This window comes from Phalacrocorax carbo, chromosome 3, assembly GCF_963921805.1.
Source record: "Phalacrocorax carbo chromosome 3, bPhaCar2.1, whole genome shotgun sequence".
Lineage (NCBI taxonomy): Eukaryota > Metazoa > Chordata > Aves > Suliformes > Phalacrocoracidae > Phalacrocorax > Phalacrocorax carbo.
The window spans coordinates 74,504,984-74,532,879 of NC_087515.1; the positions used below are offsets into that span (position 1 = coordinate 74,504,984).

Sequence of the window (27,896 nt, forward strand, 5' to 3'; positions counted from 1 at the left end):
AATTTGCATCTTCGCTGAGCACCAGCGATGAATATTTAACTGCAAAACCAGCTGCATGGCTTGCACTTGCTCATTGTGCTTGTGAGCACAGTAGTGACTCACAAGTCACTACTCACAAGTCACTACTCCCCTTCCCCAGAGGAGGAGGGAAGGGTGCCCATTTTAGTTAATTTTGTTGGTATTCTGGCTATTGGTACTCCAGTCTCTTTGAACGCCTCCCGAAGGTGGGACTTCTGTGAAGGATACAAGGGTCTCCGGTGGGGGCGCTGTGGGGAAGTGTCCCCCCGCCCCGCCCGCAGCGCCCCCTGGCGGCGCGGGCCGGTTCGCGCGGCGGCCGCGCTCGGGGTTTCGGCTCTCGGCCGTTGCTGCCTGCCGCCGCTTGGAGTTGTGGCAGGCAGCACGAGCTGCGCGCTGCCGGTCCCCGGCGCCCCGCCTCCCGAGCCGCCTGTCAGCACCGCCGCGCATGCGCGCCGGGCGCATTCCTCTCGCTTCCCTGCGTGGCCGCCCCGCTGCAGCCGGGCCCGGGCCGCTGCCGCCACCGGTACCGGTACCGCCACTGCCACCGCCACCGCCGCCTTGTCCCGCGGGACGGGAGGGGGCGCAGGCGGGGAGCGGGCAGCGGGGGCGGCTGAGGCGGGGCGGGTACTGAGGCGGGGGTCGCGGGCCCGGCTCGGCCCTGCCGTACCCCGCGCGGGGGGCGCCGGGGAAGGCAGCGGCGGCGGCGGCGGCATCATGTCGGCGGCGGGCGGCGGCTCCTGCGGACCGGGCGCCGCGGGCTGCGGTGGGGGCGCGGGCGGGTCGGGCTCGGGGTCGGTGGCGGGCGGCGGGGTGTCCATGTTCCGCTGGCTGGAGGTGCTGGAGAAGGAGTTCGACAAGGCCTTCGTGGACGTGGACCTGCTGTTGGGGGAGATCGACCCCGACCAGGCCGACATCACCTACGAGGGGCGGCAGAAGATGACCAGCCTCAGCTCCTGCTTCGCCCAGCTCTGCCACAAGGCGCAGACCGTGTCCCAGATAAACCACAAGCTGGAGGTGAGGGGGGGGCGGGGGAGGCCCCGAGACTCCGCTGGGACGGGACGGGGGCGGTGGCGGTCCCGGAGCGGCTGTCGGGGCCTGGGGCCGGGCCCTGCCCCCGGCGGCGGCGGGAGCCCCTCCCGTGCCCCCAGCGACCAGGGAGCGGGGTCAGCTCGGCCCCACGTTTGGGGGAGCTGCGGCTGGCCGGCCCCGCGGGACTGGGGCCCGGCCCTGCCCGTCTGCCGGTCTTGATGTCGGTAGTGTGGGCATGAGGCCCTGCGTGCCAAAAAAGTTCCCTTTGATGTTGAAAGCGGCAGTCTTGAGCAACAGATGCCGCTGACGGCTCTTCTGTGCGCTCTAAGTCTCCGGTGAATTTGGAAAGCCTTTTAGAAGCGGGACAAAGAGATGCGGTTGAGATGCTTAAATCTTCTGGTCAGTCAAAATGAGGATGTTATTTCTGCTTGAAAGTAGATGAAACAGAAAAACGGCTTGGGGATGTCCCTTCACTGGAGTACAAAGGGACAGAAGGACCTTTGACAGGTTCTCTCATCCCTCCATACTCCGAGGGAGATCAGATAGCTCTCTGCCAAACTTAGGGTAAGAAAATTAATAGGTGAGGTTGCATGTTCTGTGAGGAGAATAAGTGTCCATACTGTTGGAAAGTTTTCTTCATGCCTAATCCAGAATTTCAGTCATGGTGGGAAGAAAGAAGCATCAGCTGGAGCCAAGCTGGCTGGTGCTGATGCTGCTCAAGAGGCAGGGCTGCAGGTCCTGTCGCTTGTGCAAGAACTGGAGCACTCAGGGAGGAGATTCTGGTCATTTTATAACTGTCCAACCTGAGTCATCTTGGGTTTAGTAGGTGATGTCATTTGTCTTGCCCTTAATAGGTGTGGATGTTAACTGTCCTTTTGTCTGTCCATTACATATTAGAAGGCTGTTGATCTGTCTTCCCACAGTTAGCTTTTCCCTGGGCTAAAACCTTCAGACTTCTTTAGTATCTCTTGTAGACCATGCTTTCTAGTGTTGAATTGCTTGTTCCACTCACTTTTAAATATATGGGAGTAAGGGGAAAATGTTCTTCAAAACCATGAAGATAGGAGCTTTGTAAGAGCTTCAATGGACAAGTAAACCACAGAATTCTGGACAAAGTTCTTTCTGTCCTTTGTGCTATACTTATTATAATAAAGGATCTTAAGAATCTTCAAAGAGTAACCTGCTCTTCTGAAGGTCTGCCCTCCAGCAGGAAGTGAAGTAAGTAAATTGGCTTTGGTTTTAATCAGGTTTCTTCCTGGTATAAAGACATTGTTATGCAAAACAATCCATAGAGTTTAACAGAGGAACAGGATATTTCAGAGTAAAACAAAGACCTATTAAAGTAGGCACTTATTTTTCTTGCAGTCTTTATTTCACCAGAATGCTTGCTTTAGCGATGTTTATGGTATTCTTTGTGTTTATATTGCTATGCTGTTGTACACATTTTAGTATTGGGTATGTAGATATACTATCAACCTATACAGTAGGCTTAATTTTGTAGGCGTAGTAAAATAAGATTTATGAGTTTATAGTAGACAATCAGTATTTATTGCATGTTACACTGGGTGGTGGGTGTTGTGTAGAGACTTGTAAAACAGATGAGTTTTCAGATTATTTTAAGAGAGTGAGTAGATGCTTGGTAAATATTTCTTTGAAAAGTTGTTTCAAGCTTAAATATTTTGAAAGGAAATGATAAAACTTGGGTTCTGAAAGGTATTTTGATATCTAATTAAAATCATCAGGGACACCTAAATAACTAAAGATCTGTGCCTCAATCTCGAATGAGTTGAAGAGCAAAAGAGGAGTTAGTAGTTGTACTTAGACATAAACACTAATTATGCAATTACATGAAGTAATTGTTTGATAAAAACCATCCTGGGAGTCCAGAGTGGGTGCTTTAGAAGCGAACAAAAAGTCTTTTGTTTTGTGAAATATTTTTATTACTGGTACTAGTATTAGGCCCCATACCTGTAAAGGAGTTTTCATCTTTCAAATAGACATTTAGAAGGTTATGGTATTGTCTGGAAGATTGTTAATTTTAGGACCTCATGATTATTACAGTCATAAACTTGAAATGAAAACTGCCATTTACTATCTCAAAAAGATGGAGCTGGTCTGTTGAGAATGACTGTCTCATCTTCTTACGTGCACAGATGTCTAGTCAAAAGCCTCGGTGTCTGAAATGAAGGATAAAGTTATATCTTTTGAAAGAAGTCACTGATGTTAATATTATATTAAAATAATGAAGTTAACATTATTATATTAAACTAATATCCAAATCCTGGAGTTTAGGATGTGATCAGTGGGTTTACTTTTTTTTTGTAATGCAAGTTACTGTATTTCATATAACTTTTGAAATTGCAGTGATTTCTTAATAGCTGACAATTGTAACTTTAGAGTGCTTGTACATTTTAATACAAAGCTGTCATCACATTCATGAAAGTGTCATTAGTCATAGTTTACTTGGGTATGAACACTTATTCAAGCCAATAAGTTAAATCCATCTTCAGAAATATGCCTTTATTTGGATTAAAATAATACTTTGAATGTGTCAGTGGCTGTTAAAAGCTAACAGTTTGCTCCTGAAGTTGTGTGTCTGCTGTTGTCTTACTGAATGAGTGACAGAATTTCCTAAAGGAAAATCAAATTAATAATAAAATTTTGAATATCATTCTGTTGTTTGTGGGTTCCATTTCCTTGACCAGAATTGTTGGGTGTTATAATATTACCAACAAAAGTAAAGAAATGCTGTTCAGACTTTGATTTATCGACTTTATCAGCTTAATATGCATTCTTTGATTGATACATTTGCTTTTAAGAGGCACACCTTAGTTGGTTTGGTGGATCGAGGTTCCTGTGGGGCTTTGGTGCAAAAAATGTTTTGGCATCATTGATGTATACCTACTGCTAGAGAGATGAGTCTAGGTAAAATATTGCATGAGGGATGTTTCTGAATAGTGAAAGAAGTATTCCAGGAAGATGGTAGTTTCCAAAGAGGGAGTAGTATATCGCCTGTTCAGGGGTAAGTTATTTTTAGAAGGAACCTGAAGGAATGCAGATGCACAGTGGATGTATGTGGATGCATTACTTGTGCGTTAGGGTAGTGAAAGGTTATAAACATGCTACTGTGCTAATCACATTTGCAGTCCTTAATTAAACAGTAGGGGAGAAGGATTTGTTTTCGTATTTTTCCTTCTGGTCACAGTAGGACAGAGTTGAATTAAGTAGCTTATCAAAGAGGAAAAAAAGTGTTAGGTGACAGAAGCCACCGTCTTCTCTGAGATCAGCTTCACTTCAGTGTGAACAAATGAAGTGTATCTTGATGGAGGACAGTAAGGGTGTCAGGCTGTTAGAACAAAAGGGGATGACAGCCATTTTAAGGGGGAATTTTTGTGATGCTCTGTCTCTCAGAAAGCATTATAAATCGGCAGATGCAGGCTGGCAGTCAGTCCATGAGATTTCAGTAGATTTTTGACTGAGAGGAAGTTCATAGGATTTGTTTTTTCTGTTTGACTATTACTTGAGGTGAAAAAATTAAATGATGCTGAGTGTGACATTATCTAAATGTCCATTTCAAAAAATAGAAGTTCTGTATAGTACAATTTCATAGAAGTAAAAGTAGGTCAATGTGCCAGTAAAAACTGAGCTTGACTTCAGCTCTGGCACTTCGACTCAATCTGATTCTGTAATTTTAAATGAACAAGCTAGAAAGGAATGTCTGGTAGAGCACACCCTGTGTCTTGGCAGTTGTGTAAAGCCAACATACATGCTAAAGTTAAGGAAAACATTTAAGTGTGTGTCTAAGTTGTTAATCGCCTATGTAGTTTTATGTCCTTGGTGAACTTGGAATCAGTTGGCAGATTTAGAGGAACATGTTTCTATAAGCTGAATTCTTCTGTGAGAAACTTGTTACTGTATCAGCTAAAGCATATGCAGTGTTATGCAGGTAGTCTGAATATCCCTATAAAAAACAAACAAACAAAACCAAAACAGAACAGCTGCAAACCGAAACCCAAAAAACCTAAACGTATGTGGTTTTATGTGCTCGGTGACTTTTCATATAGTGTGCAAGTCCATCTCATGGAGCGCACTGCAGAATTGTAGTCCTGCTTTGTTTAGCGTTACTTTTTAAACCAAGATAGGACCATGCTCCTTCTTATGAGGGTCTATTTGGATTTTTTTCCCTCTCTTTCCTTTGCCTTGTAGCGAGAAATGCACCCGTTGAAGACCGAGATATTTCTTTGCCCTGTGACAGATGTGTCTATAAAACTGGGAGCATAGTTACAATTACTTCATAAGAAAAGTACATTGTTGAATTTTTTCAAGTACCACAAAAATTTCCAGCATTTACCAAGATGTTATTTTATTAATTACACTTTTAACTCTGAACACTTTTTCTCTTTTGGAATAGAAGTCTTGTGGTACTAGATAGAATGTGGTCTTTTGAAAAATCAATTGAATGAGATTTGATCCAGCTAATTTCATATCCTAAAATGTGAGAAGTTTTCAGATATTTGGTAAGTGGAAGTACAAGTTTACATAAATTTTCTAGTTGGCTTATATACTAAATTGTTGTTAGTTTGATACATGTAATTTCTCTCACAATAATTGCACCCTTTTTAAAGGGGTCACATATACTTAATTAATATTTTCCTATATCAGAAGCTTTGGAATTCTATACAAGTTTAGCTTACTTTAGTTTTAGTCAGCAGGTAGTAAAGTGTTTTCTTTTTTTCTGTCTCATTTGGTGGGAGTTGCCAAAGAGTAAGTGATAGGGAACCAGTACTTTAGTCTATATTTCTTAATTTTATTTGCCGAATTCTGTTGCATAGCTAGTATGACTTTCAAAATAATGGCAATAATAAAACTACCAATAAGACTTCTAAAAATGGATTGTGTCTTCTTAATAAACAAATAGAAGTATGGGCAGTCTGAAAAAAAAGTCTTTGTGAGGCAGACAGAGATTTGTCAGTGGCAGCAAAGTGTACAAGCAGTGATTTAAAAGAAATATATAGAATTTGTGCTTCTGTGAGTAGGTGCAAACAGAACGATACAGTCGAATACAAAGTAAAACAGTGGCAAGAAACAGTACCTAAAGCAAGGTGAAAACAATAACAGGTTGCTGCAGAAACAGGTATTTTAATGATGGAGATGAAAAAGATCAGTGACTGGCATATAAATGGTTGGTGTATACATTTATGTAAATGGCAAGCAAATTTTGAAGATGCTCTGCATGACCTCTTGTTACCTTATGTTTTAATTGTTGGGAGGACAAGTGTGCAAATAATTACATATTCAGAATGGTCTTCAGCAGTGGAGATAAAGTATGAATGTTGTTTTGCATCCTTCTAATGTACAGAGCAGCCTTCTGAATGTTTTGTCAGGCATGGAATGGAATCTGAGAAATGGAGCAATTCATTCGTAGATGTCTCACGTACTTTTTGTCTGTATGGGACATATTAAAGGTGGACTAAATTAATTAATGATTAATTTGTGTGCTGAGTTTCCTATGCTGCATTTTTACCAAGACTGCCTACATAGCTCCACTACTGTAGTGTTCATTTAGGGAGTTAGTAGTCATAAATTTTGTCATTCAGGTTCTTATTAGCCACATGATAAAGATCAGTTTGCTAAATTTAAAGCTTTAACTAAAAACCTGTCACATATTTCCTTTCTGAGGTCACAATGATAATGAAATAAAGGCTTTTAATTTCACTTAAAGATTTTTAAGTACACTCTTTTAAAATAATTTTTTGAAACAGGCAGACTATTTTTTGAAATAGTAATTTTCCTTACTGACAAGTGGTAAGCACTCTTCAGCTGTGTTGAAGGTGGGGTTTTTTTAATCAACAAAGATCATGGTCCCAAGTGTATAATTTATTCAGAAGCTCTTATTTTGTACAGTGCTGTCACATTGTTTAGGTTTGCGAGGAGCACAGTGAGATTAATAGGGCTCTGATCTGTTTCATGGTTTCTCATTCAAACCAGTCCATTAAACTTAATAGGCTTGTGTGAGAAATTGCAGCAAATGCTGCTTAATAGGCAGGAAGAATCAAATAGTCAAGGCTGAGGAAGGGTAGGGCGTTCTTGTCTTTTTGAGAGCTGCAGTCAAAGTGCTGAAGTGACACTGGTGAGATAATGGAGACAATCCTTTCTTGCAGTAATTAGAGAAACATAATACTTAGAGTTTCGGATGCTTCGCATCTAGGGGCTGATGCCAAAGTAAGGGGTTCCCGTGAAAACTTATTCGTACGTGGGCTGCGTGGTTCCTAACTGTGTGCAACAGGCTCTGTCGTTGTTGAGCCAACACTGCTTGTGTATCTGGTGTCTCTGAGTATGTTTAGGCCCCAGGCTCTAGGAGCTACAGCAGTCATGTTCTGAAAAATTGTTTTCTGTCCTGCAGTTGTGTAATGTTATGGGAACACTTGGGAATAATGATTTCGTTGTTTGTAAAGCATAATTAGGGTTGGGTTTTTTTATACCTACTTTTGCCTTTAAGTGACGTGTGCCTTTGAAAAAATGCCCCCCAAATGTAATGTTAAGCAAATATGCTAGTGTCATATCTTGATATTTGTATTGCTTTTTTGTGCATGCACTGGGCCAGAAGCTACAGAATAGTTGCAGCATCGCAGTGTGCTCTGTTGTGTTTCATGATCCTAGATCCTTCGGCCTTTAAATCAGAAGGTTAATAGTCCTGATCAGGAATGAATGTTTATGTACTTATAAGCACATATGTCGGTAAACTCTCTGGAGTCTAGGACAAATTACATGGGGAGATGCTGCTGAAGAAGTAAAAACACATCATATACTTTATTTGTCTATGCATTTTGGTTTGATCCCATGGCAAGATTTATAGGGACCTCCCTAGTACAACTAGCTATTAAGAATGCATATACCAGAGGTGTTTTATTGGTAACAGAATCAATGGAGCTTGTGAAATCTTGCTTCCTACTGGTTTGTGGGGAATGATTTGTCCTAATGCAAATGCTGAGCACTTTCTTGAGTCACCAATTCAGACACTCTCAGTTCTCTCCCATATCTGTGAGTTTCCGCACCACAGCGTCCTTGCCTCTCCATCTACCAATGGTTTGGGTCAGTTGGCTGGACAAGAGGCAGCAGCACAGCCGCTAGCTCAAAACTGCGTGTGGTGCCTGGCCACCACGCTGTTTGCTCTTGTCTCTGCGTGGGTTAAACAAAGTAGCTTAAGGTCTGTCTCTTCTTGCTTTTCCCTCCGTAAGGGCAGTAATCCATCACTCTTTCCTACCAAGCAGCTGTTTTGCACAAAACTTGTTTGTTGTAGGATCTTTAATCATGCACATCTTTACCCCTCTAATGGATTTGTTTGAATTTCAAAAATTGATTCAATTCAAATCAGCAGGGAGGGAGGGTGAAATAGGGAGAAATGTACACATACAGATAAAATGATGGCACTAGACTGCCTTGTTTAGGAAACTAAGAAATGATGAAATGTTACTAGTTTTTGTTGTTTGTTGTTTTTATTTTTATTTAATTGCTAGTCTGCTTGTTGTGGGTGTTTCTTGAAGTCCTAGCTGCTGGCATCTGGAGATGATATGGTGGGAAAAAAATCATCTTTCATTTTAAAAAGACAGTTTTCAGACCTTTATGAGTTTAGAAGGCTTGGTATGAGAATGAATTAGGTGTATCCTAAAGGCCTGAAATGAAAGGAAAATGAAAAAAAAATCCTTAAAGAATATTTGCTGCTTTAAAGGCATTTGAGTGCTTGGCTTATGAATTTTAGTCACTGGAGTCTGGAGGTATGGTGGATATCTTTGTATGTATCTAGCTTTCCTTTGCTGAAAAAACTGTTTTCTAATATATCCATTATGCTTAGTCTTTCTGAGCTAGATACTGATACACCAAAAAGTGCATCATTACAAGCCTCAAAAAGCATTCGTTACATGTTGAGGGAATTCAGGTCGTCTTCTCATTCTTATTCCGCATGATGAATAATGCCACTGCCTTGTCCTAGGATTATTCAGGCCTATGACCAGTTCAGCTTGGCTCTGTTTTGAGTCCTTATGTCTGAGCAATGGATAAGTCTTAGATATTTTCTCATCTCTATTAGCTCAAATAATGCAGCTCTTGTCTGTACTGCGGAAATAACTTCAATGACAGCTCAGCTCAGAAAATGAAAAAGCTTTTCCCAAAGCTAACACTTTCATTAGTTTATCTGACGATGCCATCTCTCTGTTTGCCCCCCACCCCCCTGCAAATGGTTTCCCTTTCAGTAGTGAGAGGTAGATTGTTTCCTGTGAACATGGTATCTTAGTCACCATTATCCCACTTCCTGAAGTTTTCTCAGTCTGTGTGTGCTCCCTCCGATGCTTTAGATCTCGGAGGTTGCGATCTTGTCATCTTCTGATGCCTCATTCAAGCAGTGATGGTTATGAGAAATGGTAACTTGTGGTTTTAGCATGCCAGCTGTCTACTTCCTGTTGTGCAGTTCTGTACACAAACACCTCTGTATTTGTACTTCATGTTACACTTATTCATAATTTCCTTCGTGTATTTACACTGTAAGTTGTTCAGGGCAAGGTCCGCATTTTTATTCTTCATTATGTACAAATTGGCCATAGGATCTTTGAGTATGGCTCTGAGATCTTACAAAAATAAATTATTTTGTCTAGTTATTCTAACAATCACTGTTCTATGAAAAATGTACAGGTGGATGAATAGTTAGTTCTTTTATGAGAGTTCAGACCAACATATGAAAAAAAATAAGTTATGATGCAAAGTAATTTGAAGAAACCTCAGTGATGTTTGTTTTTAAGGCTCAAAGCCCCCTCTCTCCTAATGAAGAACACTGGTTAAGACTTCAAGAACTCCATGACTGTCAGTGCAATCAATCCCAGCATTTAAGCTGAAATTGATTATATTGACAGCTTAAAATACGATTTCACGTGAGATCATTTATATCAAATGCAACTTTTGCATAACTCATAACTGCTTGAACAGGAAATAAGAACTGTGATTAAAAATAGAAGGACATTATGCCTGGACGGTTTTGTCTAAAGCTTTTTTTTTAAAATTTTTGCAGTAATATTCTTGACTGCTCTGTGGAATAAGTATTTGTTGCTTAATGCTGTGATTTATTTTCTCTTGCATCTTATGGAAAAAAAGATTAATTTATGATTTCTTTAGTAATTTAAATTGAAATTTTGTTTTAGTTTTCATAGGTGTAAAGATCTCTGTGAATACAAAATACCTAGTATTTGGGCAAAATATGCCCCAAAATAGAGTAAATATTTATTTAGCCTTTTAAAACTTTTCTTCTAGTATGGTCTGTGTGCTAGATTGTTTGGAAGGAAAATATTGTGTTTTATTATTTGATTAATTTGACCCAGATATTTAATTAATTTGAATTGTAGACCTTTATTTAGAGGTAGCCTATTTATAGACAAATGGTCTGACTTCCTTTAGTAAAGAAGAAACTTGGTTATTTTCTTGTTGATTTCAGTAAGCTTTGGCTTCTGTTTTAAGGCCCAGACTGGGCACTTCCCATTGCCATTGGCACCAAATTCCAGTTATGGATCTTGGTCTGAGAAAAGTGTCCAAGGCTTCAGTGAGGCAATGGCAAATAAGCACATCTCAAGGGGCAAAGAATATGAAGAAAAAGAGCTGTGCAAATTCTGTCTCTTGCATCCTGCCTGCTTGATTCTCCAGTTCTCTCTCCATCCGTGCCATAGGACTGGATATAGGTTTTCCTGAATAAATCATACTTCCATGAGTCACAGTCCAGTCCTGCTACTAACTGTGTGTTGCCTAGGGCACAGACTCACAAACGAGTTAGCAGAGAGAAACTAAGGTGTTACCTTGCAGTGCAGTACTTGCTAATGTGGGATAATGGCTAATCTGCACAATTGTATGCTAGCCTAAGTACAGACGAGTTCCTCTTTTGGCTGAATCAGCAAGTTACAGTTAAAGTTTTTGTTCTCTATTTGTTGTTTGGTGGCTCTTCATAATCTCTCCTAACCATGAAGCTCAATGGTCTCCTGTGGGTGGCTGTTCATTACTTCTGCCCCAGCTGGCTTCTCCACAAATGCTAGAGTTGTTGCAGGTGACCGTCAAAATACATGGCACCTCTCATTCGATAGTCTTGTTGGAAAGTAGGCGTGTTGGAAGGCATGGTTTTTACTGAGTAGCTTCCAAAACTGATTGTAGAGCTGTTGATTTTCCAGTGGTCTTTCCGTATGATTCCTTTGTAACGAAGTGAGGGAATGTAGATAGAAGACAGTGCTAGTAAGAGTAATATAAAGGAGAATTAAGTGAGCTGGCCAAGCTGAGAGGGGCAGGATTTCTGTGAAATGCTGTAAAGATTTGTCAGCCTTTTTTTTTTTTTTTTAAACTATGAGTTTGATGGTCTCTTTGATCCCTTTGGAGCATTGTGCATGTCGCAAAACTGATAGCTGTCATTCTTCTGCTTTGTAATTTGCACAGGGAAATAACTTTTTTTTAAAACCAGAACTCTATTCTGTTCCTTGTATGCCATTCTCTACTAGGTGAGGCTGGACAATATTAAATTGGTGTAATTTATCTGTTCTGCCACTTTTTGCTTTTCCAGGCATTTCAAACTAGAATGGATGAGTGTTTGTGAGCCTAAGTGTATATAAAAAAAAATAATAAAAGTTAGTATGTTAGCTATTGGTAGATGTTTGAAAGGAGGAAGACATTAGTGGTCTTTTTAGGAGTACTGTTGTTATACATTATACAATAATAATAACAACAACAACAAATAATAATAATAAACTAGAAGTGATATTGTCATACATTATGTGAAACTGACTGGGTCAAACTGTGCCTTCATTATTAAGGTCTTAGTTACCTGCTCTGCACTAGATCATCACCTTATGCTGGTGATATTGGGTTTGGTTTTTTTTTTTCCACTACTTTAGTTCAGGTGTGTGTCTGCTGTCGTTGGAGGGTAGATAATCCATAGCAGAGATAATTTAGCAGTGGCTGGTCATTGAGGAGAACAATGCAGTTTTGTAAATAACCCATTGCTCTAAAGTTCTGTGGCTTTATGGTATTTTAAATATCATCTTACTGTAGAAGGCAATTTCTGCTTTAGAGTTCTGCAGGGGTTTACACGTTATTCAAGTTTTTTGTCATTCTAGTGGCTGGAAGGTAGAAATGCATGCAGCCCCAGTCTTTGACAAAAAGTAAACGCTAACCTGGTCTGTTGAGGCTCCATCTAAGCGGACAGAGAGAGGTGATTCTGCTCTGTTCTGAAATCAGCAGAGCTCAAGGGCAGGGTGTCTCCCACCCTCAGGTCCCATAGATGTGGGGTGAGGGAGCAGGGGCAGGAAGGGAGATCATTCTTCTTGGCAGCAGCGAGCTGGAGATTGGCTTGACCCATCTCATCAACTTGCACTCTAATTTAGGTGCTCTGAATCACCTCTGGAAGAGCCTGCTTATGTCCAATAGTTATACTGGAAGCTTAAGGAGGCTGTCCATCTAAATTATGTACCTAAAGTTAGACCCAGTAAGTACTCCCCACTGATAGTCAAATCCTTCCTGCTTTTTCTTTTTTTTTTTCGTTTTTACTGATACAGACCTCTTAAAGCAATGATTTATGTAGTTGAATGGGGTGATTGTTGGCTTGCAATTTGATATTCAGTGCAAATTTGAACATTAGTATAATGTTATTAAATTATCTAAAATACACTAATGGGAGGGGTTTTTTTGAAGAATCAGTGGCTTTTCTGTTTTGCTTTTTAGTTCCAACTTTTTGGAAGCAAAAATATAATCTGGGAATGTACCTAAAAATATTAAGCATGACAAACTCCCCTCCCCTGAGATCATTTTCTGTGGTGTTTTTTTTTTTTTTTGGCAAATAGTAGCTTTAAAACTTATATAAATGTTTTTTGTATCTATATCTATACATATCTCTCTTATAAAATGCTGTTTGGACTTAAGGATAACAAGTAACATGGTAAACATGTTAGAACTTGTTCTTTTATTCTAGATATACATACTACGTGTAAACTATATTTAAAATGTTTCAAACCCACTTTTTTAAGAGTTAATAACTACTCCTGTTTTTCTATAAATGCATTTTAGGGGCATGTTAATTCATGGCTTCTGGTTTGTCCACCTCATTTACTGTTTCACTTAAGCTGTTGATAACAGACCAATTGTAAATTGGGTTATTTGATTTCAGCACTGCGTTAATACTTGTCATTTTACTTCGATCAATATTTTTTCAATAAGATTTAATAATTCACAAGTTTTAAATTGTTTACATTGTTATGGTTACACACCCTACGTAGGTTTAATGCCACTGCCCTGTTTTGGAGTGGACATAAGCATTGTGTGCAAGGGAAAATACAGCTACTGTTACTTTCAGCAGCATGGTGGTTTGGCGCTGGATCTGTGGATGAATGGATTTGGTGGCAGCTGGGGAGCAGAAAAGCCTGCAAATGATCCAGTGCTTAAGTTGGGCTACAGAGGAACTTGTGACAGCATGCACTCTTACCTGTATTGCACCACGTATGCTGTATATGTACCAGCAAATGATGTATCTATGTATCACAGTTCTGGTGATCCCATTTAGTCATTGCCCTAATTACTATGATGGATTATATCCTCACAGGCACAGTTAGTTGATCTGAAGTCTGAACTGACAGAAACACAGGCAGAGAAGGCAGTACTGGAAAAGGAAGTGCATGATCAGCTTTTGCAACTCCACGCAGTTCAACTTCAGTTACATGCCAAAACTGGACAGAGTGTTGATTCTGGAGCTATTAAGGCAAAACTGGTGAGTATGGTGGCTTGAATGGAGATATATATTACACTTTTCCCTCTCCTGGCTGAAGTTCTTTCTTGGAAGGTGTGAACAAGCTGGTTACAAATTTTCACTTTAAAAATGTTAGAGAGAGTTAACGTTTTCTTTTTTAAATAACGTTTACAGTTGGTTGTTAGCAACCACTAAAAAATACATATATTACATCAGAATAATGAATAAGAATTTAAGCAGTTGTTTTTACATAAATGGTTTGTTAGTGGTTTCTTAAAGTAGAATAAGGAAATATTTTGGGGGTTTATATAGCTTTTCTGGAGACAGAAGTTGCAAAAGATAATAGGTTCCAACATACATATACAACCAAATCTTCATGTATCTTAAAAAAGCCTAAAGCGAGGTAAGTCTATTGTTTTTATCATACTTATACTCTGATAAGGGTAAGAATAGGCTAGTTTTACTATGCAGAGAGAGGGTAGATGGCATCACAGTCCCCTCTCTGTTGTCATTCTTTCTCTTTAAGAATGCTGCAGGCACACCTATGGTGCAATACATTGCTGCATGTAGCAGACTCTCATAAAAGAACTCGATAAACCACTGATAATTTTGTACAATATGTTTTTTAGAAACTTAGACCTTTACAAAGCCCACCAAAAGTTAACAATAATTAATCTGTGTAATTATTTGGCATTGACCAATAACCAGAGTGTAGTCTGCCTTGTTACTAGCTACAGTGCAGATTCAGGCTCTAATACTGAGTCTTTGTAAATTAGAAAAGTAAAGTATTGTTGTATTGATTGTGATTTCTAACTGTTGGCATAAATCAAAGTCTAGCTCCCTGGCTGTTTTTAAAATTGCTTCACAGGTTGGTTGCAAATACCTAGTCCCAGCATATAGGGAACTTTAGTCTCCTCTGCTATTTTGTCCTGTTAGTTAATGTATAATAAAACATAGTAATAGGCTATAAGGCTTAAAGGCTATGTAGGCTAATCACTGAATAACAGGAATAACCCAAATTCTTCCCACTTCAGATCCCAAAGCTGTAACTGAATAAGAGCTATGCTTCTAGGTCAACGTACTGGCATATTCAATATAATAGTAACATTTTCTGGATTGTCTGCACATAATTTATTCTGTATTGAATTACAGTTTAAACACGATGAAGTTTTTTCAGAGCTGTTAGTAATTTTTATGGCCCTATAAACAAGCATTAGTTAAATATCACCAGCATTTTGTAAATGTGAGGTTGCAGGTTTACATGTAGCATATTTTTTAAGCCAACACATCACTGTGAGTGATTATAGTCCCTAAATTTTATTAGTGAGGCTTAACTTCATTGACACAGAGAGTAATACTTCTAACCTTTTTTTTTCCTCCTTATCTTGTTATAAACATTTTCTAAAGATATATTAAATCTTTGTGCTATTGACAGCAGTCTTTTTCCCACAGGTGACAATAAATACTTTTCACTTACATTGTTTCAGATTTTACCTGTGTTGAAACTGGAATTATTAACAGCCTAGACTGATACTGTCTCCTTAATTCCAGTTAGTTCCTCCTGTTTTATAAACATTGGGGCTAATCTTTTGAGTTTGCTTTACTTTACCTTTAGGGATTTCATAGCTCTAATGGAGAGAAACTCACTTTTAAACTGTTCTAGATACAGAAAGGTATAAAGGTCTGGGCAGTTTGAACAAGCAAAACTGAAGATGCTTGAATGGCAATAAAAAGGGAAGTTTGAGTTTTAGGTAAATAAAAACTGTGGTGCTGACATTCGGGCAGTCAGAAAGGCTCTGAGGGCAAAGACGGACTGTGTCAACATAATGTGCGATGGGGAAGTAAAGTTCTGTACTAGTTAACTTCCTGCTTTTTTGTTAATGACAACCACTCTTTTGTATCTAAAGTACGAGCGTAGACTCAGCTTAAATGTATGCTCTGCAAACTGTAAAGTTGTACATAGCGGTGAACTAAGATACCTTTAAATGTTTCAGATTGCTAAGCAATTGATAACATCAGGGTAGTTTAGGCCCTTTTTATGAGTGGTCTATCTGCTTAGTCCACACATAACTTTTCTTTTTTGTAATAGTATGAAGTTGCCTAGTGGAATTTTTTTCTTGAGTTTTGCAGCTGACATTTCTTTTTTGCTACTTCTCCCTGTCCTTTATGTCCCTCTTGCAATACGTATTTTGTTATTCTTTCTGAAAGGAACAGTTGTTGTATTACAAAATATATTTTCTATGATACTTTCAGAATTGCTTTCATGCATTTCACATTATCTTGCTATTCTTTATAGAGATTCTTGTAATTTTAGGAGAAAGTATTATTTTCAATACTACAATAAGGTTAAAATTTTAAGTAAGATTTTAATAACTTTCACTGCAAAATACCAAAATTGCTGCTAAGTACAATTATAGCGATGTGCTTGTTTATGCCTTCTAATGAAGTACACAATCTGCTGGTAAATTTCTTTTGGAATAAGTAATTTATGTTGTTGCATTTTCTTGAAGTTCCTGTTGCCTGTTTCTCTAATTATGGAACTCTTTTCTTCTGTCTTAAGTCTGTCCTTTCTGTGGATGAAATGGTAAGTATGCTGATTGCCTTTTTTTTATGTTTAAGCAGTGCTTTTGTTTTGTGGAACAACTATATGTTGGCCTCAGAAACTGGCAAAACAGATCTGGCTTTTTCCTTCTTCCTGTCTGTTGGCAATATGCTGTGTAAAGAATTTCTTTTGCACTTTACTTTTCTGGTTTTGGTACCCTCTTTCCTAAATCTGTGTGTGTTTTATTTATTATATCTAATTTGGGGTGATATCTGACTACTTGACATTCTGAAAGTTTATTATGGCAGTACCTCAAAAATTTTTAAGGTATTATAAAATTTCTAAAGCATAAACACTGTACACATCTATCAGTGTTATACGAAGTATTCATATATTGTATTTAAAAAAAAATCCTGTCCACTTTTTCTTGTTTTTTCTTTTCTTGTTCTTTTTATGGGCATGATTTAATATGATTCATTGGCTTGTGTAACAGCCCAAAACATATAAACCCAATGATACGTAGATATGAAGAAAAAGTGATGCAAAGTTAACTTTTATGTTTCGGTCTTTCACAGTGGTAGACTTGAAGGGTTTTAAAACAGCTTTTCCACTTTTATTACGTTATATACTTCATTATCATTGCTCAGCAGTTGCTCTCTGAAAAGCCACTGGATGGCTGACAGCTGGAAGCTTTGACCTTCAACACTGCAGCTGCATTTTTGGTTTGGTCATTTTTTAATATTACCAACAGAAAATACAGGTTTTCCTGTTTTGCAGAACCTGTGCAGTACTATGAACACTAGAAAGCATGAAACGGTTCTGTAACTTCCTCAATTTTTTTTAAAGATTTTTGGAGACTGATCACATCTCATGACAGTCAGTCAAAAAAAAGACATATTCTTTCAGTATATCTTGAGATATTCTGTATTGCAAACCTTTGATTTTTCTTGGTGGTGATCAATTGGAGACAGTGCAGAGTAGCGTTAAGAATGTCTTCTGGGTGTAATTTTCCACCTCAGCCACAGAATAATAGTCATGATAATGGAGAAAATAGGAAAAAACCCAATTCTGTGGGATTACATCGTTCCTTGTGTTTTACGTATAACATTTAAAATGCATGACTAAGAGTTATTGCACTTAGAAATATAACATTTGACTTTCTGTTTAAGTGATGAATCAAATTGAGAGAAAATAAATGGAAATTTTTATTCCTGAGAGTTTTTAAGCTGGCTACTTTGTATAAATACATTAAAGTGTGCTACATGGAATTTGCTAGGATAAGCAAATATCTTGAATCACTTCAGCAATTCAATTTTCTGGGGAGGTTGGAATTCTTCTCCCAGGGTATATCTTAGATATAGCACACAACTTGTACATCTCTAAGGTTTTTTCTGAATAGGAAATAGGGCAGGTACATTGTAACACAGTATTGGCAAAGATCTTACGAATTTTTAGTTTATTAATTTTATTCAATAAATAAATCATAAAAATATCCAGTAAGGAAGAAAATGGAGGTTTGGGTGTGAATAATGTACTTTCATATGTCTGTCAAATTCTAGTCTTTGTCTTTTTATATTTGTCAACTAAAAGATGTTCTGAAAGTGGGTACGTACACAAACGGAGGCCTATACTGTTTAGAGCAATATTGGCAATACGTACATGGCTAACATAAGTGTTACAGCAACACCGTACCTGTATAGCGACTCTCCAACTACTTGTAAAACAAGCGTTATGTCTGAACTGTGACCCTTCTTACAGCTAAAGTGTGCGGCAGAGGCAACACAGCGTGTTGGCACTCTTGAATCCTTGTAATTGCCCTTTGGCTACTGGCAGTAGATGTGAATTAAAATAGCCGAAGACAATCATAGTAACAGAGAAAATTGGTAAAATTTTAATAACTCCTATTCTTCAAATGTAGATTAGTCAAAATTCATGGTATAGGCGTGATCCTGCAGTGCAGAAAGAGATTTGTTGACGAGTCGTATCACAAGACAGCCCTCAACTCAAAGACCAGAAGTCTTTGTGTGACAGGCTTTCTAACACGCATGCGCAGTCAAACCTGATCTGAAACCGTGTCAATATGGGAATTACAGGAAGTGAAATGCCAGCGATTTCAAGCAATCTTTGTGCCACTCCTTGTGAGCAGTATGCTAGGCAGTTTATGGCCAGTATGTACCTACATGTAACGTACTCCATTCTTTTAACCTGACACAGATACTTAACAGATGAGGGACATGGTAGAGTCCATCAAATTCAGAGTTTCTGGCAAATAGCTGTGAATGCCTACGTATAACTATTGTGAAAATACCTCTCTTTGGAAGGACCAACCTTGCTTAATATCTCAAATGTCGTAATATCAGCCAGATTCATGGTTTTATATCCAGGCTTAGAACAGTGAATAAGCATATTCAATTTGATAACGGATTTGTCTTGCCAGTTCTGTCCTATCGCTTCTTTAGTAGCACCTCCTGGTTTTATTTGTTTAATAATGTAATTGGTACAAGTACAAAAAACACTTCTAAAGTATTCAAAATGTCTTCAGGACGGTGTTATGGTGAATTTAGTTTTTATTGCTATTTCAGTTGACAGACATTTTTAAAAGGGAACCGTAATAGATCCTGTGTGTCTACTCCTTTCCTAGTTTGCAGTGGGTTCCCCCCCCCCCCGCCCCCACTTTGTAAAACGGATATAAAAAAAAGATAGAAAATACACAAGTAATCAGATATGCTCTTCTTAAAGTAGATGTTGTAGAATCGCAGTCTGAGTTGCGCATACGAATTCCTCTGACTCCAGTACTCGGGGTATTAGAAGATAATGACTATGCATCTTCTGTACATTTGAGACGGACCACTGTGGGAAATAATTCGTGTTTCCATAACTCTTTTTTTGTTGGGGGGGAAGTATGTTCCTTAGACTGGTTTTTGTGGGGGGTTTTTTGTTTAGTTGTTTTGGGGCTTTTTTTTTTTTTAACAAAGCTATTTTGCACTAACTTCCCTTTTAAATTTTGTCAGGGTAGGCATCTTCACGCATAGAATCTCTGGCTTTATTTTTGTGGTCTTCAGAGTCTGATTTGGAAATGCCCTTCCTTGGTCGGACATTTCTTAGTTGTGTGCATGAAAGTAATTGTCATTTTAAGGATGTATAGACTTAAAGAACATTTCATTGACATCTGGTTATATTAAAAATTCTATTAAAACTGGTACAGAATATTATCAAATTGAAATATTTAGTGCTTTTCACTTTTAAAATAATTCCCTCTCTCATTGTAAGAATCTTTCATTTGAACACTGGAAAGAGTAAGGACGATCTCCAGGCTGCTTAAATTTTGCCACCTATGTGTGACAGGGAGAAGCACTGTTGCTTAGTTTCAGTCCTTGGGCTTTGAACCAGTATATGCATTTTGTTCTAAGGAGTTGTGTGTTGGATAAAAATCGTGTCAGGAGCACAAAGTTGGATGCAAGGCCTCGTCTCCCCAGAGGGGAGTATGCAAACCACTAGCTGCAGTGCCAGAGTCCCTGCTTTCATTTTTTTTCCTGCATGCATGTCTGGTACACAGGAGAATTACTTCACATTGTGTGTGCAGAAACAGTAAATGCGCTCTCATTATTAACTTTGATAAAAGCTTTCAACTTTTTTTTTTAAGGAGAGAGAACTTGAAGCTAACAAGAAAGAAAAAGTGAAAGAAGCTCAGCTGGAAGCTGAGGTGAAGTTGCTGAGGAAAGAAAATGAAGCTCTTCGTCGACACATAGCTGTGCTTCAGGCTGAGGTTTATGGAGCAAGATTGGCAGCAAAGTATTTAGATAAGGAACTAGCTGGAAGGTACGTAAAGTCATTCCATGCCCCTTAGCATGAGATGTTTTTTGGTGTTGTTTTCTTCCTCTGCATCCCCAGAGGCAGGTCTAAAGTTAAGACTAAGTAGGAAAAGTCTCACATTTGTGGTTAATTTAACAAAAGGAAGAAACAAAAAAATCCCAGCAGTTATTACACTTGCACTAGTTGCTGCGTGACTGTGTCGTGTAGCCAGAGGAAGCGTATGAGTTGTGCAATGCATTGATTTTTCAATTGTAATATAGCATGTTGTTTTACTCTCTTTGCCATTATGTAGGGTCCAGCAGATTCAGTTACTGGGCCGAGATATGAAGGGACCTGCTCATGACAAGCTTTGGAATCAGCTTGAGGCAGAAATACACCTCCACCGTCACAAAACCGTTATTAGAGCATGTCGAGGTCGGAATGACCTAAAACGACCAATGCAAGCACCACCGGGACATGTGAGTTGACAAGATGAGCCATTCCTCCATAATTTCTAGCATTTGTGGAAAACAGATAAGAGTTATTCCTTTGTTTTTGTGACTGTTTTCACTTCAGTATTGTGTTCTTTCAAACGTCACCTCTAAATATATAATTCTTTGGTGTGCGGAAGGGACAGTTCCACGCTGATTAGCATGTCCCCATAAATGACCATGAAACATGATACAGTTCCTTCGACTTACCTAGGAACACTCAGTCCTTCTGAAAACTGAGCCTCTGCTATGTGTGTGTATAAATATGAATTTAACAGTATAATTTTGTTACCTAGGTTTCAAAATGTGGATCTTGCTTATTTACAAAAACCAGTAACAACATTTTTAGGATTAGATTGAACTGAAATTAATTTTTAAAAATTTTTTTAAAGGCCAGATGAATTGACACTCTGTAAAATAATGGAGTTGGATTTTTTTTCTCTAAAAGTTACTTTTTAAAATAAAAACTTTAAAAGGCATTTCACTGTAGGTAACCTTGGTAGATCTCACCCAACCTGGCACATGACCTGTTAAACACTCCAGTGTTCAGTGCATAAAACCAAATATTTTCAGGAAAGTGCTTTACTTTGGTCTGTTCTAAATACCTTAGCTGGTCAGATGGATCTTACTGCTTATGATGCTGACTGCATATGAAATATTCGTGGACAAATGTGTATGTGTGATTTTAAGGCTATGTATAATGGCAACAGCAGCAAAAAAAAAAACCCCAAATACCTTGATTTATTTAGTCTCTCTTTTAGTTTTGAGTTGAATGGCTTTTGGTATGGTTTGTTTCTGTTATAATAAAAATAAACGAGCAAGCAACCTCTTCCTTGTGACTATACTACATCTTCTATCATTTGGTTAGTTTTAAATTGCAGTTTACATCATACAACTTTACACAAAGGAATGCTGATCACTGCTGTAGTCCCGGATATTTTAGTATGTGGCTGATTTCCTTCTTCTGAGGTTAAGTTTTGTCTTGTGCATCACTCAGCACTTAAATAATAGAAATAATTATTCTCATCAGGAGAATGCATAGTGAGGAATCTTTTCTGATTTCGTATCCTGTCTGTAAAGGGGCTCTGCAAGTTTGTCCTGCCTGGAGCTAGTCTAAGGCTCTGTTACTGGTATACTGCCTGTATATCATTGGGGGAAAAAAAAACAAAAACCAAAAAACAAACACCACCCTGAAATGCAGAAATGCCTCACTTCTTGGTTCACACATCTATATTTATGGTCTGTCTTTTTTTTTTTATCAAACTAGGATCCTGATGCCTTAAAGAAGAGTCAAGGTGTTGGTCCAATCAGAAAAGTTTTGCTAGTTAAAGAAGACCATGAAGGACTAGGAATTTCAATCACAGTAAATACTTGTATTTATTTTCCATGACGCAGAAGCAGCAATTTAAATTTGTATTTTTACTTCTGTAAAATAGATGGATCAGTGAATGTATTGTTAGAACTTATGAAAAAAAGCAAATCCATTGCTATGGTCATAGCACTTGAAGGCTCATTTTGATAGATTTGGAAATAGGTAACTGCTGCTTTATGTAAAACTTAACATTTCAACTTATGTTTAGGGTATAGACACTTCAGCAGATTAGCCAGTGGTGAATTTCAGGTGTGGTAAGCCCATAGAAGAGCAGAAACAATCCTGAGAACTAACTTACAAAGCTTAGCTGTTTTGATTGTAACTTTTGTTTTAAAGTATCAGTATTGGCATCTCACACCTAAAATAAGCTGTATTAACTTTTTTAAAACAGATTTTGAAAATTCTGACTATTATGCTTTAAATATGAATATTGTTTCTTGCGGGTCAATATGGTGCCCGATATGCTTTTTTAGTTAGGTTTTGATGTTGTCTCATGAGCTTGTGTATGATTTTATACTATTGTTACTATTTGGAATTGTCTCCTCTGACTCTTTGAGTATATATTTGAAATTTGTCCATTCTTTTGTGGGGAGGATAATTAAGGGAGTCATCTCAGGCATTCTTCTCAAGCATTCTTTTTGTCTGAAGCATGCTTTCTAATTCTCTGTAGTAAAAGTTGAAATAAGCACTTTAAGAGCAAATAACCAGAATGTTGATTTTATGCTAATGGCCATCTCAGTCTACTTTTCCTTTTTTTTTTTTTTTTTTAATAGGGTGGGAAGGAGCATGGTGTTCCAATACTGATCTCTGAAATCCATCCTGGACAACCTGCTGATCGATGTGGAGGACTGCATGTTGGTGATGCTATTCTGGCAGTAAATGGAGTTAATCTGAGAGACGCAAAACATAAAGAAGCAGTAACTATTCTTTCCCAACAGGTCAGTTGGGACCTGTTATGCATAGACACATTTAGGTGCTTCCTGTGTTCTGCCTATTGAATTACCTTGAACTTTAATGTTTTCTGTTAAGCACAGCGTTATGCTAAGCTACAGTGATTCCTGAAGCTGTATCACCTTACACTTAAACCTCTTAAGTCTTGCAATTTAAGGAGAAAAATGCTGGGTCAGTACTGCTTCAGTTAAACCCATGTGTTGACTAATGATTCTTCAGTAAGGCAGATGGAAATTAGCTTGTTACATTGCCCCACAGAAGTAATTAGTTAGTGACATACATTTTATTCTTTTATGACTGGACAGCTGCAGCCAAAAAATGTTTTTCGTATGCTTTGTGGTCTAGAATTTTCCTGCCTTGCTTCCCGTTTTCAGACAGTTAACTGGTGCATGTAATTTATCAGGAACCTTACACATTGAACAGTGACTCCTAATGAGTATTGGCATGTAAATAAGAAATTCAGGTAACTTTGATAAATCTTAGCTGTAGAGCTGTACTACTTTAGTTAGTAAACAGCTACATATCCAAAATATTCAACACAACTGTAAATATGTTTACAACAGTAAAATGTATTTGTTTTGCTAACCTAGCTCATCTCAGTAATCCTGTTACGTAGCTGTGCAGTAGTAAGTAATTTTGTAATTTTTGTTGCATTTTAGAGAGGTGAGATTGAATTTGAAGTAGTGTATGTTGCTCCAGAAGTTGATTCGGATGATGAAAATGTAGAATATGAGGACGAGAGCGGACACCGTTACCGTTTATATCTTGATGAATTGGAAGAAGGTGCAAATTCAAGTTCTAGTAGGAAAGATGCAAATGTGGACGTCAAACCCTCACAAGGTAAACCTTATTAAATGTATTACATGCAGTTTAATTCTCAACGTGCAAACCAATTTCTGGAAAACACTGGGGTTTTTTTAGTTGTAAAATTAATCTGCTGTTAATTCAATTAACCTACTAGTAGGCTGTCAGCTCGGTTGGTTGGTCCCTCACTTATTGGCCTGGTTTACTTAGGTACAACTGAATTAACTGAATTAATGGGGAGGGGAACGGGGGACGGACAGGGACACGATGGACACACACACACACACTCAGTATGATCACCTTTTCCCTAAGGCTGAAATTCAGATTTAATCTCTTCTTTTCCTGACTCTGGTCTAGGAGTAGTTAATTCCCCTTAAACTTTATGTTGTGGCCTTCTTCAAATATATTTTTTTTAGATTAGAGAGGTACAGAAACAGTTTCTGTTTTCCTGTCATATTATGTTCTGCTAAAAGCCTATTAGCTCTTATTGCAGTAGTCATTTTGCACACTTTCTGAAATAAGGCTCACTGATCTGTCCTTCCCAAGATTACTTCTCTTCCCTAAATAAAATTTGTTTTTAACTTGCAGTGTTTGATAAGAAACAAGGTATTGATGGACATGAAAATGGAGACCTGGGGAATTCAGTTGAAGCTCCGTTAGAAGACACTGCACACAAATTAGCCCGTTCTGCTGAGTCTTTATCCTAAACACAAACAGTAAAACCTCAACTGGACAGATCCCATCTTTGGGAACAATGGATAATCAATATTGACTGCTCCAAGTTGCATATACTAGTGTAGGTTGTAAAAGGGTGATTAAATGTCAAAGGGAACTGTATTGCTGTTGCCTGGAAAGAAGGCGGTTACCTCAGGGCTTTATCGTGAGCAATTCTAAATGTGGAAACCTGTCTTTTGCGTGACACACAGTAGTTATCTAACACATGGCATGTGAAATGAATTTCTTTCAAAATAAGCACCAAAGCATGGGATTTCTAAAAAGGATAATCTCAATACATTCAATTTTTAATCTCATTGATGTCCCCAGGGAAGCAGAATAAGATGTGGCCAGCTTCATTTTGACCCTTTGATGTTTTAAAGGGACAACTGATGTTCAGTTTGGCATGAAAGAAGCTTTAACTCTAGTGGGATGAGGGGGGGAATTGTACCATTGCATCCTTTAATTTTGTACTTAAGATTTTTGAACTGTACCTTTTAAAATAAAGCTTTTTTTTTTTTCCCCCTCAGAATAGGAAACAGAGCTTTTATTTGAGCAAAGACCATCAAAACCTAAATGGGACAGTGGAGTACTTGCTAATCATGATCCTTTAGCCCATGGTCATTTTACGAGTGGGATTTTTGGCATTGTTGTTTGAATGAATTCACTGCCAATTGTTCTGCTTGAAACTTGCTCCAAAAGTATTTAAACAGATTATTATGGGATTTTAAAAGCAAAATTATTTTTAAAAATGCTCACAGTTATGTGGGCCCTTTGGTATTTTTTCTTTTCTGAGCATCATCAATTTGGCGTTCATTCTTGAGTGGGTATGGTTACTGCTAATGCAGAGTGGTTTGACTTTGGTCATTGTTAGCTTGACCTTATGAAATGGTGAGTGCTTTTGATGGGTACTGAACATATTCATTTCACATAAAAATAATCTTTAAAGAGTTGAAAGTTGAGTGCACAGTACTTTACAGGAGGTGCTGAGAATCATCCAGTGTCTGGCCTTACCTGTGTTACGGCAGTCATGTTAACCTGTAATTGTCGTGCTGTTGAAACAAAATGTTACTCCTTTTGTAAGAGCAGCGTATCTTAAAATAGCTTTTAATTGGTGTACATCTAAAGGCCCATGGCAGGCTGCAAATGGGAATGTTGAGGACGGTTTCTTGGCCAGTTTCTCACACTCCATTTGTAGATCTTTTGGTGAAGTGCAGCACTCTCCACATGCAGGCTCTACATTGTAATCACATTTATTATTTCAGCATGCAATGCCAGCTTTCCTGTTCACTGCTCTGCAGGCTGTTGAACTGTAATGTGAAAAGATAAGGTTTTGTACATTGAGAGAGGAACTAATGTGAAAAGACATCTTTGCAAGTGTTACTGTGTAGGATGTACATACATAAGAAAAAACCTCAAGGGCCTTTAGAGTAACATCAACTAATCTTACGTTCTAAATTGTGATGTAGAACACAGTTACTTGTCTCTCCTAGGAGCACTATATATATATGTTTATAGAAAAAGCGTAAAAATGTATATACTTTATTCAAAGATTTTGCTATTTATAAATCCCTTAACTTTGCTATTTACATGATCGTTTTGTGTGTGTGCGCGCGCGCATGAGTTCCACTTACTCAGTGGAATAACATTATTTGATTCGTTTTTTTATAAGAGTCCTTGTCATACAGCATACTGTTGAAGGTTTTTAAAATAGTCAAAGCTGTACAGTTTTCATCAAACAGAAACTAGTATTTAAAAAGAAAGCTGTGTGAAGAAGAAACAGGGCCCCAGGCATGTTTCTTTTTCTGAAGCTTCAGAAACTTGAGGACACATTGGTTTTGTGTTAGCAGATAAATCCACTGCCATAATTTTGCATCCAGATTTGTTTTCCCCAGAGTTACTCGAGCAGAGTGTGCTCTGAAACTGTCTGTGGCCTGGACACTCAAAGGCCTCTCTGTCAGAGAGAGGATAGTTCAAAGCCAAGTAGCGATGATCTTGTCTTTGAAGATCACTGCTGTAGGACGCCTTGCTTCGGTTGCAAGAAATGAGGCTCGTCCACCTAGTCTAGGAACTTCTTAAAAAGGCGTTAAATTTGCCGGTACAGTTTCCCTTTATTTGAGGGGAAGGTGACATTTTTAATTTATTCATTCGTCCTTCCTTCTTAGCACTCCTTATTTTCCACTTAGTGCTTTCGATCAGTTTTAGGCTGAAGTGGGAGAATGTTTTTAGAGTTATTTTCCTAACATTCCTTGTCCACCAGTTTTTCATGATGCTGTGCTCTTTTCTTCATCTGCTGGAAGTTGCTGGACCCTTTCTGTGCTCTTACTTTGTCTATTTTAAACCTATACGTGATATCAACAGAAGGCACAGTTGCTGAGGAAAATTAGTAGACGTAGGCAAATCAGGTTAGCAGTAAATTATCACCAGATTTCCTTCCCTGCAGGTTTTATAATCTTTGTTTGGAAAGCCCTGAATGGGAGGGTTTACTCAGACACTACAGTCTGTCTCCATGTACTCAATACTTCCCTTCAAGCTGATTTAGCATACTGGTTCCTTGTAGTTATACTGAGATGCTTAGATATTAATATTTAAACTGAGAAAAGTTTTGCAAGTTGGGATTTCCAGATTCAGTAGACAAGTGTGTACTCTGCCCTTTGTCAGTAACTGGAAGACTCAGTACTGCTGATTCCCAGAGATTGAATGAATTAGACTTGGAAGAATTTCCGAGGAAACTCAGTATTCAGACTTCCTTTTTATTTTCTAAAGTGTAAAACGGTTTACTTGTGTGTGTATATATATTTTTACTTAAAATAAAATAATATTCTAAAAGAATTTTGCAAATTTTTTTAGTAGATAATTCCTTGCCTATTAAAAAAGTCTGCAGTGAGACAACTGTATTTTAAGCTGAAGGTGGACAGTGTTTGTGGGCATCTGGGACCAATGTTAATTAAGAGCATGTAAGTTAAGGAAACTGCTTTATGGCAATAAATTTAACTCTGATCAAAGGCTGTATGTAGTATTTCCTTTGTAGAAGTGTATTCTTGGCAGCGAAGAGGGTTTGTATCTGTCTCAATATATGTCAATCCACAGTTGTATCAAACAAAATTCAGGTGTTTATTGTATCTGTCCAAACATTATTACATCGTGGTTTAATCTCGATTCTGTAGCAGATAGAACACTTTGCAACAAATGTATACATCTAGTTAAGATGAATATAATATATTTTTATTAGCCTGTAAATAAATATACTCTTCTGCATTGCAGTTACTTCACCTAATTCAGACTGGTATTCAATTTACTTCTGGTTTTATATGTAAAATACAGACACATAACTCTCTGTGTTATCTTTTTCTTATAAGCATGTGGTCCACACCTGGCAAAAAAGCTCGTATGAGGAAACCCAAAACTTTGTAGCATGAAGCTTGA

General features: G+C 38.3%; 1 protein-coding gene across 1 annotated transcript; it reads left to right on the plus strand.

Moving 5' to 3' along the window:
• The first annotated feature begins 478 nt into the window (after positions 1 to 478).
• Positions 479 to 27,747, plus strand: GOPC (golgi associated PDZ and coiled-coil motif containing). The gene is made up of 8 exons (XM_064447404.1): positions 479 to 1,032; positions 13,661 to 13,825; positions 19,990 to 20,165; positions 20,452 to 20,617; positions 21,897 to 21,992; positions 22,775 to 22,939; positions 23,612 to 23,792; positions 24,345 to 27,747. Exons 1-8 carry the CDS (start codon positions 733 to 735, stop codon positions 24,461 to 24,463), a joined length of 1,368 nt encoding a protein of 455 aa, XP_064303474.1. The 5' UTR covers positions 479 to 732; the 3' UTR covers positions 24,464 to 27,747.
• Positions 27,748 to 27,896: the final 149 nt, after the last annotated feature.